The 13,866-nt window shown below is 52.4% G+C and overlaps 1 protein-coding gene across 4 annotated transcripts; it reads right to left on the bottom strand.

Moving 5' to 3' along the window:
• On the bottom strand, window positions 1–7,124 carry KIAA2013. 4 transcript variants are annotated; one of them, XM_077973980.1, is made up of 4 exons: window positions 7,032–7,124; window positions 5,902–6,972; window positions 3,022–3,875; window positions 1–732 (listed from the first exon to the last, which is right to left on the bottom strand). In XM_077973980.1, the coding sequence occupies exons 2-4, from the start codon at window positions 6,932–6,934 to the stop codon at window positions 715–717; spliced, it is 1,905 nt and encodes a 634-aa protein (XP_077830106.1). In that variant the 5' UTR covers window positions 6,935–6,972; window positions 7,032–7,124; the 3' UTR covers window positions 1–714. The 4 variants fall into 4 exon arrangements, with proteins under 4 accessions (XP_077830106.1, XP_077830107.1, XP_014967966.1 ...); XM_077973981.1 differs by having other exon boundaries at window positions 7,044–7,124; XM_015112480.3 differs by having other exon boundaries at window positions 5,902–7,124.
• Between the last annotated feature and the right edge of the window lie 6,742 nt (window positions 7,125–13,866).

Here is a 13,866-nt window from a genome sequence, read left to right as displayed (position 1 = left end):
GAAATTTGAAAGATATTTATTTAAAAACAGAACAAAAAAGCTTTGGTATTTCAAAACCTGACAATCATCAATCACTAGAAAGTTAAACACCTCCCCTGAAGCCCCAAAGTACAAAACCACAGGTGTCCACAGGCTCATAAGAAAGGGCGTGCAAACCCGAGGATGACAGCGCAACCCGCACCCTCCTACAGGCAGCAGCACAGCCACCCTGGGGACCCCAGCCCAGCCTCGGGACCGTGGGGCCTCCAAAGGCTGAGATGGATATCACTGCCAGCACTCACCATCTACAGGGGATGCAAAAGCCATCTAGCAAAATCTCAACAAAAATAAATTAAAACTTCATCAAGAAAGAACACGATAAATTCGGAAAAGGACAGAACGTTCCCTAGACAAGAGTCTTTTCAAAAGACGGTCTATTTCCTGGGACAGAACAAAGGGGGAAAGTGGAAGGAGTGAGTTCCATTTCAAGTATTTGCCATACAGGTTCGTTTTATTGAGTGGAAAGCTTACAAAAGGTCCACTGGCCCCTTCCCTCCCCACGTGACACTCGTTCCTTCCAATGCAAACTCTGGTGTATCCACATTCGCTTCTGCGTCACTGGTTTCCCCCAACAAGGCACAAAGGGCGGGTGCTTCCAAAGGATCCCTGGCAGCAGGACTTTCAGTGCTGGGTGTCTTGTGCAAATGGTGGCTGAAAGCAGGACTGTTAGTTCACTCAGACACTGGGATCTTCCTGTTCAATTCACAAAACAAGTGTGATTATTGTTCACTGCCAACCCCAGTGGCCAGCTACAGAAATAGCCTACGGAGACAACCCTAGTGGCACCACACCCTGGCTCTGACCCAGCCTTGCAGAATGACCATGGACTCAGTGGCCTGGGGCCTTCTGGAGCTGAGTGTTCACTGGCTCCGCTCTGGCATGGCCCAGCTTGAGCCTGCGTCTGTTGAGAGATCGCTCAGTACCCCACGAAGGTAGTCTGGCTCATTTCCCCAACTGTGGGGGGAACCGAAGGTGCCCTCAAGAGTGAGGGCAGAGAAGCCACCGAGCAGCAGGGAAAAGCAGCCGCCTGCCAAACAGACAGCAAAACCCACACGATGCACATTTGGCGCCTGTCCTAGTGCAGCTAGTCCAGAGGCAGCTCACAAGGAAGGCCTCTGTGCGGTCCTTTTTGATCTGACTTTTGATCTGTTCTTCGAACTTGAGGAACTCAGCCCTGTCTCCCACTCTTCTGCTCTTTCAGGTCAAGTTCTGCTTCCTTTTCCAAGTCCTGGTCTTGGGCCAGAAACTAGAAGCCGCAGGCATCCCTGTGGATGTGAGGGGGCACTTCCCATTTCTCCAGGGTGGGATCTGGGCTCTTTGACTACTTGGGAACATAGATGCAGAGCCTAATATACCTCTCTACTATCACTACAGTTTAAAAAGAGAAGACAATGGAGCAAAGAAGAGAAGAGAGGGGAGGGGAGGAAGAGTAGAGGGGAGGAGACAGGGGGATGAGGGAGGAGAGAAGAGGAAGGGAAAAAGCTCAGCTCTTTGGGAAACATTTTCTTCTACAACTGCTAACAAAGGCCTCCCCCTAGAATCCCTGCTGGTCTTTCTCCGGAGAAAGCACCGAAGGCCGGGCGGCAGGGCACAGTAAGCAGCCTCACCCCGTGACAGCAATGCTGATCCCAAGATGCTGCCCCGATGACAGTCTTGCAGCAATGACAGCCAAAATCACCGCTTCCAGGGGCAAACATGTCTCAGGAAACTGGAGGGGAATGCTTCTGTCCTGTGTCCTATGCTAAGGAGATGGCCACTCTGGTCCAAGGCCTGGAACAAGGGGCTGACCTCTGCATGCCATGAACAGGCACATGGGGGGAAGCTGGGGATCCCGCCAGCAGTTCAGACAGAGGTTTCAAGTCAATCTAGGGGCCTGTTGCAGTTATTTTTATTTTATTATTACTATTATTATTTTATTTTTTTTGAGACAGAGTCTCACTCTGTCGCCCAGGTTGGAGTGCACTGGCATGATCTCGGGTCACTGCAACCTCTGCCTCCTGGGTTCAAGAAATTCTCCTGCCTCAGCCTCCCGAGTAGCTGGAATTACAGGCGTGCACCACCATGCCTGGCTAATTTTTGTTATTTTTAGTACAGACAGGGTTTCAACATGTTGGCCAGGCTTGAACTCCTGACCTCAGGTGATCCGCCTGCCTCAGCCTCCCCAAGTACTGGGATTATAGGCATGAGCCACTGCACCCAGCCTCGTTATTATTTTTACATGGGGTCTCACTCTGTCACCTGGGATGGAGTGCAATGGTGTAATCACAGCTCACTGCAGCCTCAAACTCCAGGGCTCAAGTGATCCTCCCACCTCAGCCTCCTGAGTAGCTGAGACTACAAGTGTGCACCACCACACCTGGCTAATGTTTAAATTTTTTGTAGAGACAAGTCCTCGTTTTCCTGCCCAGGCTGGTCTCAAACTCCTGGGCTCAAAGGATCCTCCCACCTTGGCCTCCCAAAGTGTTGAAATTACAGGCATGAGCCACCAGGCCCTGCCTCTTAATTTTTTTTTTTACTTTTATTTGCTTTTTTGTTTTGTTTTTTGCTTTTTTGAGACAGGGTCTTGCTTTGTTGCCCAAGCTAGAGTGCAGTGGCACAATCACAGTTCACTGCAGCCTCAAACTCCTGGGCTCAAGTGATCCTCCCATCTCAGCCTCCCAAGTAGCTGGGACTACAGGCACAAGCCACCACACCCGGCTTGCAGTTATTTTTAAATGCTGACATTTATGATGGGGGAGGAGGGGAGGGCTGCCCTGGGAAGCCAGAAGACCATCAATTCACACCTGGATTTCCACAGCTTTCCCTTCCTTGTCGTCTCCTCTCAAAACACTTGCACTCTCTCTCTGGTGTCAAAGGCTGAGGGCATCAGGACACCCATTCCTGCCCAGGCCTCACCCCCCCTCGCCAGGCCAGCCCCTTCCGAGACACAGGGCTGAGAGCAAGGCCGAGGTCTCGGGTTTCGACCAGACAGCGGCTTCCTACCTTACTCCTGAAGAGGGGCTTGGCTCCAGGCCCACAGTACTCGTTGTAGATGAGCTTGAAGAGGAAGAGGTGGAAGAGGGTGATGAGGGAGGCCACGCTGAACCAGAAGAGGAAGGGCAGCCCGGGGTCCTGCTGGGCCATGTGCTCATCATGGGCCAGAATGGCCTTGAGGTGCAGCGTGTGCCGCAGGTCCTGCAGGTGTGTGAGGTCGGTGGAGATGTAGAGCAGCGGCGTGATGGGCTGTGTCACCATGACCGAGAAGGTGTGGCCCGTGGGCGCCGAGGTCAGCTCCACTGGCTCGTCCAGGCAGCCTGCCTCGCAGGCATAGATCTTGACAGGCTGGCCGCGGGACTCCACGGACACATGTAGGTAGGGCTTGCCCTCGGCGTCCGCCAGTACGGCCAGGTTGATATGGTCGTTCTTGTAGCGGATGCCATGCAATGCATAGCTGTTGTGCAGCACGTCGGGGTCGGCCTGGAACTGGAGGTGGTTCTCCGTGAACTGCAGCCCCCCAAAGCTGAGCACCATGCCCTGCAGGATGCCTGGGGCGCCCACCTTCACCAGCCCCTTGCAGCCACGCTTCTGGAGGGTCAGCCTCCACAGGTCGGAGAGCTGCAGGATCTGCTGGACAGAGGACAGCCGTCCCGGCCACAGGTTCTCGGCATGCATGGTGGCGTGGCCGCTGAAGCAGTGATCTTCATAGTTGAGCGTCGACTCCATCTGGTCTCGCTCCCTGTGGCTCAGGGAGGGGCTGAGCAGCGGGGCCGGTGAGCAGGAGAGCATGTAGTAGAGTGTCAGGTTCACGGTCAGGCCAGACGGCGTGTGGGTATCAGTGATCTTCTTCATTTCCACTCCTGCAACACCATGAAAGCTGCACGTTAAGGGGGAAGGACAGCTGGGAGGCAGAGCATATGAAATAAAGACCAAGGGCAGCAGAGGAGTGAGGTGTGCCTTAGTGATAAAGACAGCGGTGCCTGTCTCCCTAAAGTATGGGAGAAAGTCACCTGTCTTGTTTACATGACCAACTTGAGCCTGTGGGCCTGAAATCTAGAATCCTGTTAAAAAGCAGTGGGGTCAGGCCGGGCGCGGTGGCTCAAGCCTGTAATCCCAGCACTTTGGGAGGCCGAGACGGGCGGATCACGAGGTCAGGAGATCGAGACCATCCTGGGTAACACAGTGAAACCCCGTCTCTACTAAAAATACAAAAACTTAGCCGGGCGAGGTGGCAGGCGCCTGTAGTCCCAGCTACTCGGGAGGCTGAGGCAGGAGAATGGCGTGAACCCGGGAGGCGGAGCTTGCAGTGAGCTGAGATCCGGCCACTGCACTCCAGCCTGGGTGACAGAGCGAGACTCCGTCTCAAAAAAAAAAAAAAAAAAAAAAAAAGCAGTGGGGTCTGGTGCCAGAGCCCAGAGGAACACAGATTTAGCCAGGACTTGGTGCCAACCCTATGATCAGACCTCCTGCGCCAGATCAGTCACCAGTGCTGAGGCCAGTCTCAGGCCACTTCTCCTTCTGTCCTTTCTCTCTCCAGTCCTGTAGCTTTATGTATGTATTTAGTTATTTACTGAGACAGAGTCTTACTCTGTCGCCCAGGCTTGAGTGCAGTGGCACGATCTCAGCTTACTACAGCCTCCGCCTCCCAGGTTCAAGTGATTCTCCTGTCTCAGCCTCTGAGTAGCTGGGACTACAGGTGTAGGCCACCACCCATGCATAAAACAGCCCTGGCAGAAGCATTCAATAGATACTTGCTGAATAAACATGTGTTGGGCCCCTTTGCTACTGATGGATTCAACAGCCCTAAGATTTAAAAACATATACACACAAAACATTGTTTTGTAAAGATGACTATCCTCCTGCCCGGAGCAGTGGCTCACACCTGTAATCCCAGCACTTTGGGAGGCCAAGGTGGACGGATCGTGCGAGGTCAGGCTAAGTTCTGTATTTTTAGTAGAGACAAGGTTTCGCCACATTGGCCAGGTTGGTCTTGAACTCCTGACCTCAGGTGATCCACCTGCCTCAGCCTCCCAAAGTGCTGGGATTACAGGTGTGAGCCACCGCGCCCAGCCAGCACGTTCTAGCCTAAAAAACTGTCTTATTTTAATTTTCACTTTTCTAATGTCTGCCTTCCTCCCAACCAGAATTTAAGCAAGCACCATGAGAACAGGAACTCTGGTTCCCATCTGCACCCCCCATGCATAGAACAGCCCTGGCAGAAGCATTCAGTAGATACTTGCTGAATGAACTCAACTCTTTGAGCAACCAAACACAAGGGTTCAGACAATAGGAGCCCTGGAAACCAGAACTCCTCTCTCATCCAGAACAGGATTTTCTTTTCTTTAACAGTCAACAGAGAGGAGAGTTTTCATTGGGCGGGAGCATCTCAACCTGCTGAAAGAAGGCATTCTCCAACCTCCCTGTGAACCAGTTGCAGCCACAAATGCCAGGACGCACTTCAGCCCAGCAGGGGTTATGTCAAGAAGTCCCCATCTGTCACCAGGCCGACTGCAGAGCTGAGCAAAGAATCAGGGGATCCACCTGCTGGTTTCACCTCTGCAAACTGACTCTAAAACACTTCACTCTGCTCAAATCAGGCCCCACCTCCCAGAACAAATAACAGAAAGACCTGACCTTTACACTCAAATTTCCACTACAGTCTCATAAAAACCTTCTGAGGTAGGCGTTATTGTTATTAAATACAGGCCCAGAGAGATTAGGCGACGAATCCCAAAGTCGCACAGACACTAGGCAGTTGAGCAGAGATTCAACCTCTGGTGAAACGCCAAGCCCAAGTTTTAACCACCCCATCATCACCTTCAGTGTTACCTCTGCAGATTTTGGAGGGACATAACTAGGGTGGACCAAGTGCTGACCAGGACTCACCTGGGCTGAAGAGCTGAGCCCAGAGGAGCTGGTGGTCTTGAAGAAGCTCCGCGGCTGGCATCTCCAAGAGCTCCAGCATTTCCTTCCGGGCCAAGTCCTGCAGTGCCTTGAGTTCCTTGGCTGCTTTGCTTTTGAGCACCTGGGAGTTAATGGGGCCAGAGACGTGCACCACCCACAGCACCGTCTCATCCAGCTGCGTCTTGGGAGCCACTTGGAGGCGGTCCACTAGCTTCTTGGCGGCCACCACCACCAGGTGCACCAACCCAGTGGGCGTAGGCGGGGACCGGCCTGAGTAGAGGAGGAATTGATGGTCTCCGACCTTCTCTAGGGTACTGGTGAAGGCCTTGGGGGCTGGGCCGGCAGTGGGCCCCACAGTCTGCAACGCGGCCACGCGCTCCGTGGGGTTGTTGAGCTGGATGCGCTGCAGGTAGACGTGGGGTCGGCCCCGGTGCACCAGAAAGTCCTCTTGCAGCAGCACGCAGTCGCGGCCAGACCCCGCGGCAAGGCCAGAGACGGAGGCGGGCCCGGGGCCGGCGGCCACGGGGCCAGGACCTGGGGACCCGAGCTGCAGGCAACGCACGCGGCGCAGCAGCCCCTCCCGCAACAGCAGCACCGCCTCTCCAGCTTCAGCCAGGGCGCTCAGCGGGCGCAGCTGCACAAAGGGCACGAAGTCCGGCGCCACGGCGGGCTCTCGCTCCCCGGGGGTCACCCACAACCGGTTGGCGGCCACGTCCAGAGCCAGGAAGCCGTTAGCCACCAGGGCTGGCACTCCAGGGCCCAGCGGTACCGCCTCGCCGCGCTCCCGCAGGCCGCGCCAGGCGCGGGTGGCCGCCTCCAGGCAGGCAGACGGCTCGGCGGCGCCCGGTTCACCGCGGGACCAGGGAAGCAGGTGCAGGCCGCCCGCCGCCCGCCGCGCGCCGGACCCCCCAAACCACAAAAGCAGCAGCAGGAGGCCGAGCAGGCAGAGGAGGCGGCGGGCCCAGCTGCTCGACAGCAGTCCCGGCAGCCCCTTGAGCCGCTGCTGCAGCCACATCGGGCCGCCAGGCGCGGGCAAGGGCGCGGGGGCGGCCGCTGGGCCCGCCGCCCAGCCCACCGGCCCGGCCGCCCGCGCCTCACTGCCGGGCCCGGACCGCGGCGCCCACCCCGGCCCCCGCTGCAACCGCCGCAGCAGCCGCCACCGCTGCTTCCTCCTTCTTCTCGGTGGCCTCCAGCCGTCAAACGCCGCCGGCCGTCAAGCGTCGCCGTGTCTTTTACGACAGATGGAAAACGGGAGGGCGGAGGGAGGAGAGAGAGGCGGGCCGGAGAGAAGGGGGCGGAGCCACGGCGGGGGCGGGACAGAAGCTGCCGGGGGCCGGACCACCGGTTCCCAGGCCCGAAGAGTGAAGTCCAGTAGAGTTAAGTGCAGGGGTCTGGGGAGGACTGGAAGCATCCAATTCACTCGTGAAAAAAACATCGACCCTGCCAAACCAAACACGTGTTGGGCCCCTTTGCTACTGATGGATTCAACAGCCCCAAGATTTAAAAAAACACACACACAACTTTGTTGCTGTAAAAATGACTATTCTCTCGCGGGGCGCAGTGACTCACTACTGTAATCCCAGCACTTTGGGAGGCCAAGGCGGGCGGATCACGAGGTCAGGGGTTCGAGACCAGCCTGACCAACATGGTGAAACCCCGTCTCTACTAAAAATACAAAAACTAGCCGGGGGTGGTGGCGCATGCCTGTAATCCCTGCTCCTCAGGAGGCTGAGGTAGGAGAACTGCTTGTACCCGGAAGGCGGAAGTTGCAAGGTTGCAGTGAGCCGAGATCATGCCACTGCACTCCAGCCTGGGCGACTGAGTGAGACTCCGTCTCAAAAAAAAAAAAAAAAAAAAAGGCCGGGCGCGGTGGCTCAAGCCTGTAATCCCAGCACTTTGGGAGGCCGAGACGGGCGGATCACAAGGTCAGGAGATCGAGACCATCCTGGCGAACCCGGTGAAACCCCGTCTCTACTAAAAAATACAAAAAACTAGCCGGGTGAAGTGGCGGGCGCCTGTAGTCCCAGCTACCCGGGAGGCTGAGGCAGGAGAATGGCGTGAACCCGGGAGGCGGAGCTTGCAGTGAGCTGAGATCCGGCCACTGCACTCCAGCCTGGGTGACAGAGCAAGACCCTGTCTCAAAAAAAACAAAAACTAAAACTAACAAAAAAAAAAAGACTATCCTCGCCGCAAAAACACTTGGAACAATACGAAAAAGTGGGGGAAAAAAAGAGAGAGAGAGAAGAAAGAAGAGGAAGAAGAAGAAATGAAGAGGAGGAGGGGAAGGGGAGCCATCAGAGGCCAGGAGTGGTGGCTCACGTCTGTAATTCGAGCACTTTCGGACGCCGAGAGGTCAGGAGTTCGAAACCAGCCTGACCAACATGGTGAAAACCTGTCTCTACTAAAAATACAAAAATTAGGCTGGGCGCGGTGGCTCACGCCTGTAATCCCAGCACTTTGGGAGGCTGAGGCAGGAGGATCACGAGGTCAGGAGATCGAGACCATCCTGGCTAACACAATGAAATCCTGTCTCTACTAAAAATACAGGCAGGAGCCTGTAGTCCCAGATACTGGGGAGGCTGAGGCAGGAGAATGGCCTGAACCCAGGAGGTGGAGCTTGCAGTGAGCCGAGATCGCGCCACCGCACTCCAGCCTGGGCGACAGAGCGAGACTCCATCTCTAAAAATAAAAATAAAAAAATAAAAATGCAAAAATTAGCTGGGTATGGTGGCAGGCACCTGTTATCCCAGCTACTTGAGAGACTGAGGCACGAGAATCGCCTGAACCAGGGAGGCAGAGGTTGCAGTGAACTGAGATCGTGCCACTGCACTCCAGCCTGGGCAACTAAGAGAGGCTCAGTCTCAAAAAAACACCAAAAAACAAACCCCCAAAAACCAAACAAACAACAAAAAAACCCTCACCACTAGAAACTAGACTTCCCAAAAAATATTTTGTTAACGGACCTGTCTAGCTGCATGTACACCATATGCGGACACAAATCCAGCCAAGGGCTGTCAATGTCTCCACCACACCAAATTGTCTTCTTGATGTCAGCCCTAAGTTTTAACTTATTAAATAACATAAGACACTAAAGTCTCATACTTTGAAAATACCTTTAAATTGTGAATCATCGATGCAAAAGAGAAATTTTGCTTTGTATCCTGGGGAAAAAATTCAACATAAGCACAGAGGCAGACAATGGGTGATTGTTTCCACTTTGGTTTCAGTACATTCCAAAGCCAGACAGTGCTTCCCAGTTGTTGGAAATTAAACGGTCATTTGAGGTGGCCTCTGGTGGGTTGTGAGCAGACGCAGAAATGTTTGCTGAGGCCAGTGCCCTTTAGAAGGAGCTGTCCAGGTGATCCTACAGTCTGCCTACCATTTTTATTTTATTTATTTTTATTTATTTTTTTTTTGAGACAAGAGTCGCACTCTGTCCCCCCGGCTAGAGTGCAGTGGTGCGATCTCAGTTCACTGCAACCTCTGCCTCCTAGGTTCAAGCATTTCTCATGCCTCAGCCTCCCAAGTAGCTGGTATTACAGGCACGTGCCACTATGCCTGGCTAATTTTTGTATTTTTAGTAGAGATGGAGTTTCACAACGTTGGCCATGCTGGTCTTGAACTCTTTACTTGTGATCCGCCCACTGTGGCCTCCCAAAGTTCCGGGATTACAGGTGTGAGCCACCGCACCCAGCCCTATTTATTTATTTATTTATTTATTTATTTAGAGAGAGGGTCTCACTCTGTTGCCCATGCTGGAGTGCAGTGGCGCAATCACAGCTCACTGCAACCTCCATCTCCCAGGCTTACGTGATCCTCCCACCTCAGCCTCCCGAGTAGCTAGAACTATAGGCCCTCACCATTATGCCCAGCTAACTTTTTTTTTTTTTTTTTTTTTTTGGTATTTTTTGGAGAGGCAGGTTTTTGCCATGTTGCCCAGGCTGGTCTTGAGCTTCTGAACTCAAGCAATCCTCCCACCTTGGCCTCCCAGAGTGCTGGGATTACAGGTGTGGGCCACCACACTCAGCCTTCTTTATTTATTTTTTATCAATTTTTATTTTAGGTTCAGGGGGTACATGTGCAGGTTTATTACAAGGGGATATTGTGTGATGCTGAGGTTTAGGCTTTTTTTTTTTTTTTTTTTTTTGAGATGGAGTTTCGCTCTTGTTGCCCAGGCTAGAGTGAAATAGCACGATCTCGGTTCACCACAACCTCCGCCTCCCAGGTTCAAGTGATTCTCCTGCCTCAGCCTCCCGAGTAGCTGGGATTACAGGCATGCGCCACCACGCCTGGCTAATTTTTTTGTATTTTTAGTAGAGACGGGGTTTTTCCATATTGGTCAGGCTGGTCTCGAACTCCTGACCTCAGATGATCCACCTGCCTCAGGCTTCCAAAGTGCTGCGATTACAGGCGTGAGCCACCGTGCCCAGCCTTGAGGTACTGCACTCCAGCCTGGGTGACAGAGTGAGAGACTGTCTCAAAAAAAAAAAAAAAAGACATTTTATTATTATTTATTTTTACTATTATTATTACTAGGGAGGCTAAGTGCTAGTGAGAGGTGATCGCCCATCTAGCAGCACAGAATATGGCCATCCTACTGAGGCCCTTGCTCTTCCTGGGGCCAAAAAAGGAAATGAGTAAAAGAAAAGGATGAAAATGAGAAAAGCCCCTCATGGCACCAGGCAGCTGCCCTCCAGGCCAGCTATCCTTTCTACACCTTCCCTAGAAAGCTGAGGCCTGCGCCTTTAATTGTCCACAGCACGTGCAGCACGTACCAGAAGTAACATCTGGACGGCAGCCACCACTGGTTAAAGAGACAGGTCCTCTTTCTCCATGAAGCTTGGGAAAGGTTCAAGTTTCAGCAATTTGGTGAAGGGAACAGGAAATAGATACCAAAGGAGGGGAGGGCAGGCTTTGCCAGAGTGAATCCTTTCGCCCAGAGAGGCCAGCAGCCTCCAAGATTGATTCCCCCTCCTGACTTAAAATGACTTTGGGCCGTGGGACTCCCACTGTCCAATGGTTTTTTCTTTTCCTTTTTTTTTGAGACAGAACTCAGGCAGAAGTACAGTGGTACAATCACGGCTCACTGCAGCCTCAACCTCTTAGGCTCAAGTGATCCTCCCACTTCAGCCTCCTGAGAAGCTGAGATTACAGGCACATGCCACCACGCCCTCCTAATGTTTTTCGTGGAGACAGGAGGTGGGTGGGGGTGGGGCAACGGGTCTTACTATGTTGCCCAGACTGGTCTTGAACTCCTGGTCTCAAAGGATCCTCCCACTTCGGCCTCCCAAAGTGTTGGGATTACAGGCGTGAGTCATGGCACCCGGCCTCAAGCGGTTTTTTTTTTTTTTTTTTCTATTTATAGTACATTACCATTGAGGTTCTCCTTGGACTACAGCAAATGGAGAGTTAGAGCTGGGTTCCAATGCTGCCTCCCTTGCTGTAGTTCTGCATCAGTTGTGTGGCGTCGAGCAGATTGCTTCACATCTCTGGGTCTGTTTTCTCATTTTGCAGATGGGACAATACTGCTTAATTAGCAAGGCTGCTGTGAGCAGGGAATGAGGGAGAGTTTTGAAAATGGAAACAGGGCCAGGTGCATTGGCTCACATGTGTAATCCCAGCACTTCGGGAGGCTGAGGAAGGAGGATGTCTTAAGCTCAGGAGTTTGAGACCAGTCTGGCCAACATGGTGAAACCTTGCCTCAAAAAAAAAAAAAAAATTAGCCAGGCAAGGTGCACGCCTGTAGTCCCAGCTACTCAGGAGGCTAAGGTGGGAGAATCACCTGAGCCCAGGAAGTTGAGGCTGCAGCAGGCCATAATCACATCACTGCACTCCAGCCTGGGCAACAAAGTGAGACCCTGTCTCAAAAAAAAAAAAAAAGAGAAAATTGAACCAGCCAATACATGCTCCTTCTCCTCCCTCTGCTCCTCCTGGCATTTCCTCTTCCTCCAGGGGTCTGGAGTCTGAGTCTGCATCCTCCTGAATCCAAAACATCCGGTGGATTCTGGCACCAAGTCCTGTCTCCAGATGCTGAAACTCCCAGTCCTGGGTCCCAGCTGGGAGGTAGAGGCCCTGGATTCCGCTCACGCCTCTTCCTTTTACTTGCCTTGTGACTTTGAGCTTGCTGCCCGGTGTGTCTGGATATCTCTTGTACTATCTGTACAATGAGCACATCTCCATACAATGAGATGATTTCCACGGTTCCCTGTGACTGACTCTATCTTTTTTTTTAATAGAGATGGGGGAGGGGTCTTGCTATTGCCCAGGCTGGTCTGGAACTCCTGGGGCTAAGCAGTCCTCCCGCCTTGGCCTCCCAAAGTGCTGGGATTACAGGCATGAGTCTCTGTGCCGGCCTGTACCTATATTCTAAAAACAGCATGTATTGATTTTGTTTGAATGTTTTTTTTTTCAAGATGTAGTTTTGCTCTTCTTGCCCAGGCTAGAGTGCAGTGCAATGGGGCGATCTCAGCTCACCACAACCTCCGCCTCCCAGGTTCACGAAATTCTCCGGGCCAGGCACAGTGGCTCAAGCCTGTAATCCCAGCACTCTGGGAGGCCAAGACGGGCAGATCACGAGGTCAGGAGATCGAGACCATCCTGGCTAACATGGTGAAACCCCGTCTCTACTAAAAAAAAAAAAAAAAAAAAAAAATCTAGCTGGGGGAGGTGGCGGGCGCCTGTAGTCCCAGCTACTTGGGAGGCTGAGGCAGGAAAATGGCATAAACCTGGGAGGCGGAGCTTGCAGTGAGCTGAGATCCGGCCACTGCACTCCAGCCTGGGTGACAGAGCAAGACTCCGTCTCAAAAAAAAAAAAAAAAGAAATTCTCCTGCCTCAGCCTCCCAAGTAGCTGAGATTACAGGCACACACCACCATGCCTGGAGAATTTTGTATTTTTAGTAGAGACAAGGCTTCTCCATGTTGATCAGGCTGGTCTCGAACTCCCAACCTCAGGTGATCTGCCTGCCACTGCCTCCCAAAGTGCTGGTATTACAGGCATAAGCCACCGTGCCCGGCCAATTTTGTTTGAATTTTACAAATAGTATATGTTTATTGAAAAAAAAATGAAAAATATGAATAACAAAATAACTACCTAGAAATAATATAAAACATGAAAAATTATATAAATATGAAATAATCCCACAACCTGGAAATAATCACAGTAAACACTTGGCTATAATTTTCTTCTAGCATTGTCTCTATGCATGTATACATTGATAAGAATATATATTTGGCCAGGCACGATGGCTCACGCCTATAATCCCAACACTTTGAGAGGCCGAGGCGGGTGGATCACGAGGTCAGGAGTTCCAGACCAGCCTGGCCAAGATGGTGAAACCCCATCTCAACTAAAAATACAAAAATGAGCTGGGCATGGTGGCAGGCACCTGTAATCCCAGCTACTCGGGAGGCTGAGGCAAAGAATTGCTTGAACCCGGGAAGCAGAGGTTGCAGTGAGCCGAGATCGCGCCACTGCACTCCAGCCTGGGCTACAGAGCAAGACTCCATCTCAAAAAAAAAAGAAAAAAAAAAAAAGAATGTATTTTTACTGAGTGGAACCATACTGTATATTCTGCTTTTCCACTTAACATCATACGGGTAGTGTATTTCCCTGGCTGCAGTATCTGCATGCTGTTTTGTTTTTATTTTTATTTTTTGGTTTGTTTGTTTTTTTGAGACAGGGTCTGACTCACTTGCCCAGGCTGGAGTGCAGTGGTGCGATCATGGCTCACTACAACCTCCACCTCCCAGGCTCAAGTGATCCTCCCCACTCAGCCTCCTGAGTAGCTGGGACTATGGGCACATGCCACCATGCCCAGCTAATTTTTGTATTTTTAGTAGAGAAGGGGGTTTCACCACATTGCCCAGGCTGGTCTTGAATTCCTGGGCTCAAGCAATCCACCTGTCTTGGCCTCCCAAAGTACTGGGATTACAGGCATGAACCACCG

Source organism: Macaca mulatta, chromosome 1 (assembly GCF_049350105.2).
Source record: "Macaca mulatta isolate MMU2019108-1 chromosome 1, T2T-MMU8v2.0, whole genome shotgun sequence".
Lineage (NCBI taxonomy): Eukaryota > Metazoa > Chordata > Mammalia > Primates > Cercopithecidae > Macaca > Macaca mulatta.
Note: the sequence above shows the minus strand (reverse complement) of the source record. Positions and strands in the feature narration are given on the sequence as shown.

Bases quoted from the DNA above. Each gene is read 5' to 3' on its own strand.
- KIAA2013 (XM_015112545.3), bottom strand. From the start codon at position 6,934: ATGTGGCTGCAGCAGCGGCTCAAGGGGCTGCCGGGACTGCTGTCGAGC. The intron at 3,876-5,901 runs GTGAGTCCTGGT...ATGGTGTTGCAG, and splicing joins GGCTCAGCTCTTCAGCCCAG to GAGTGGAAATGAAGAAGATC.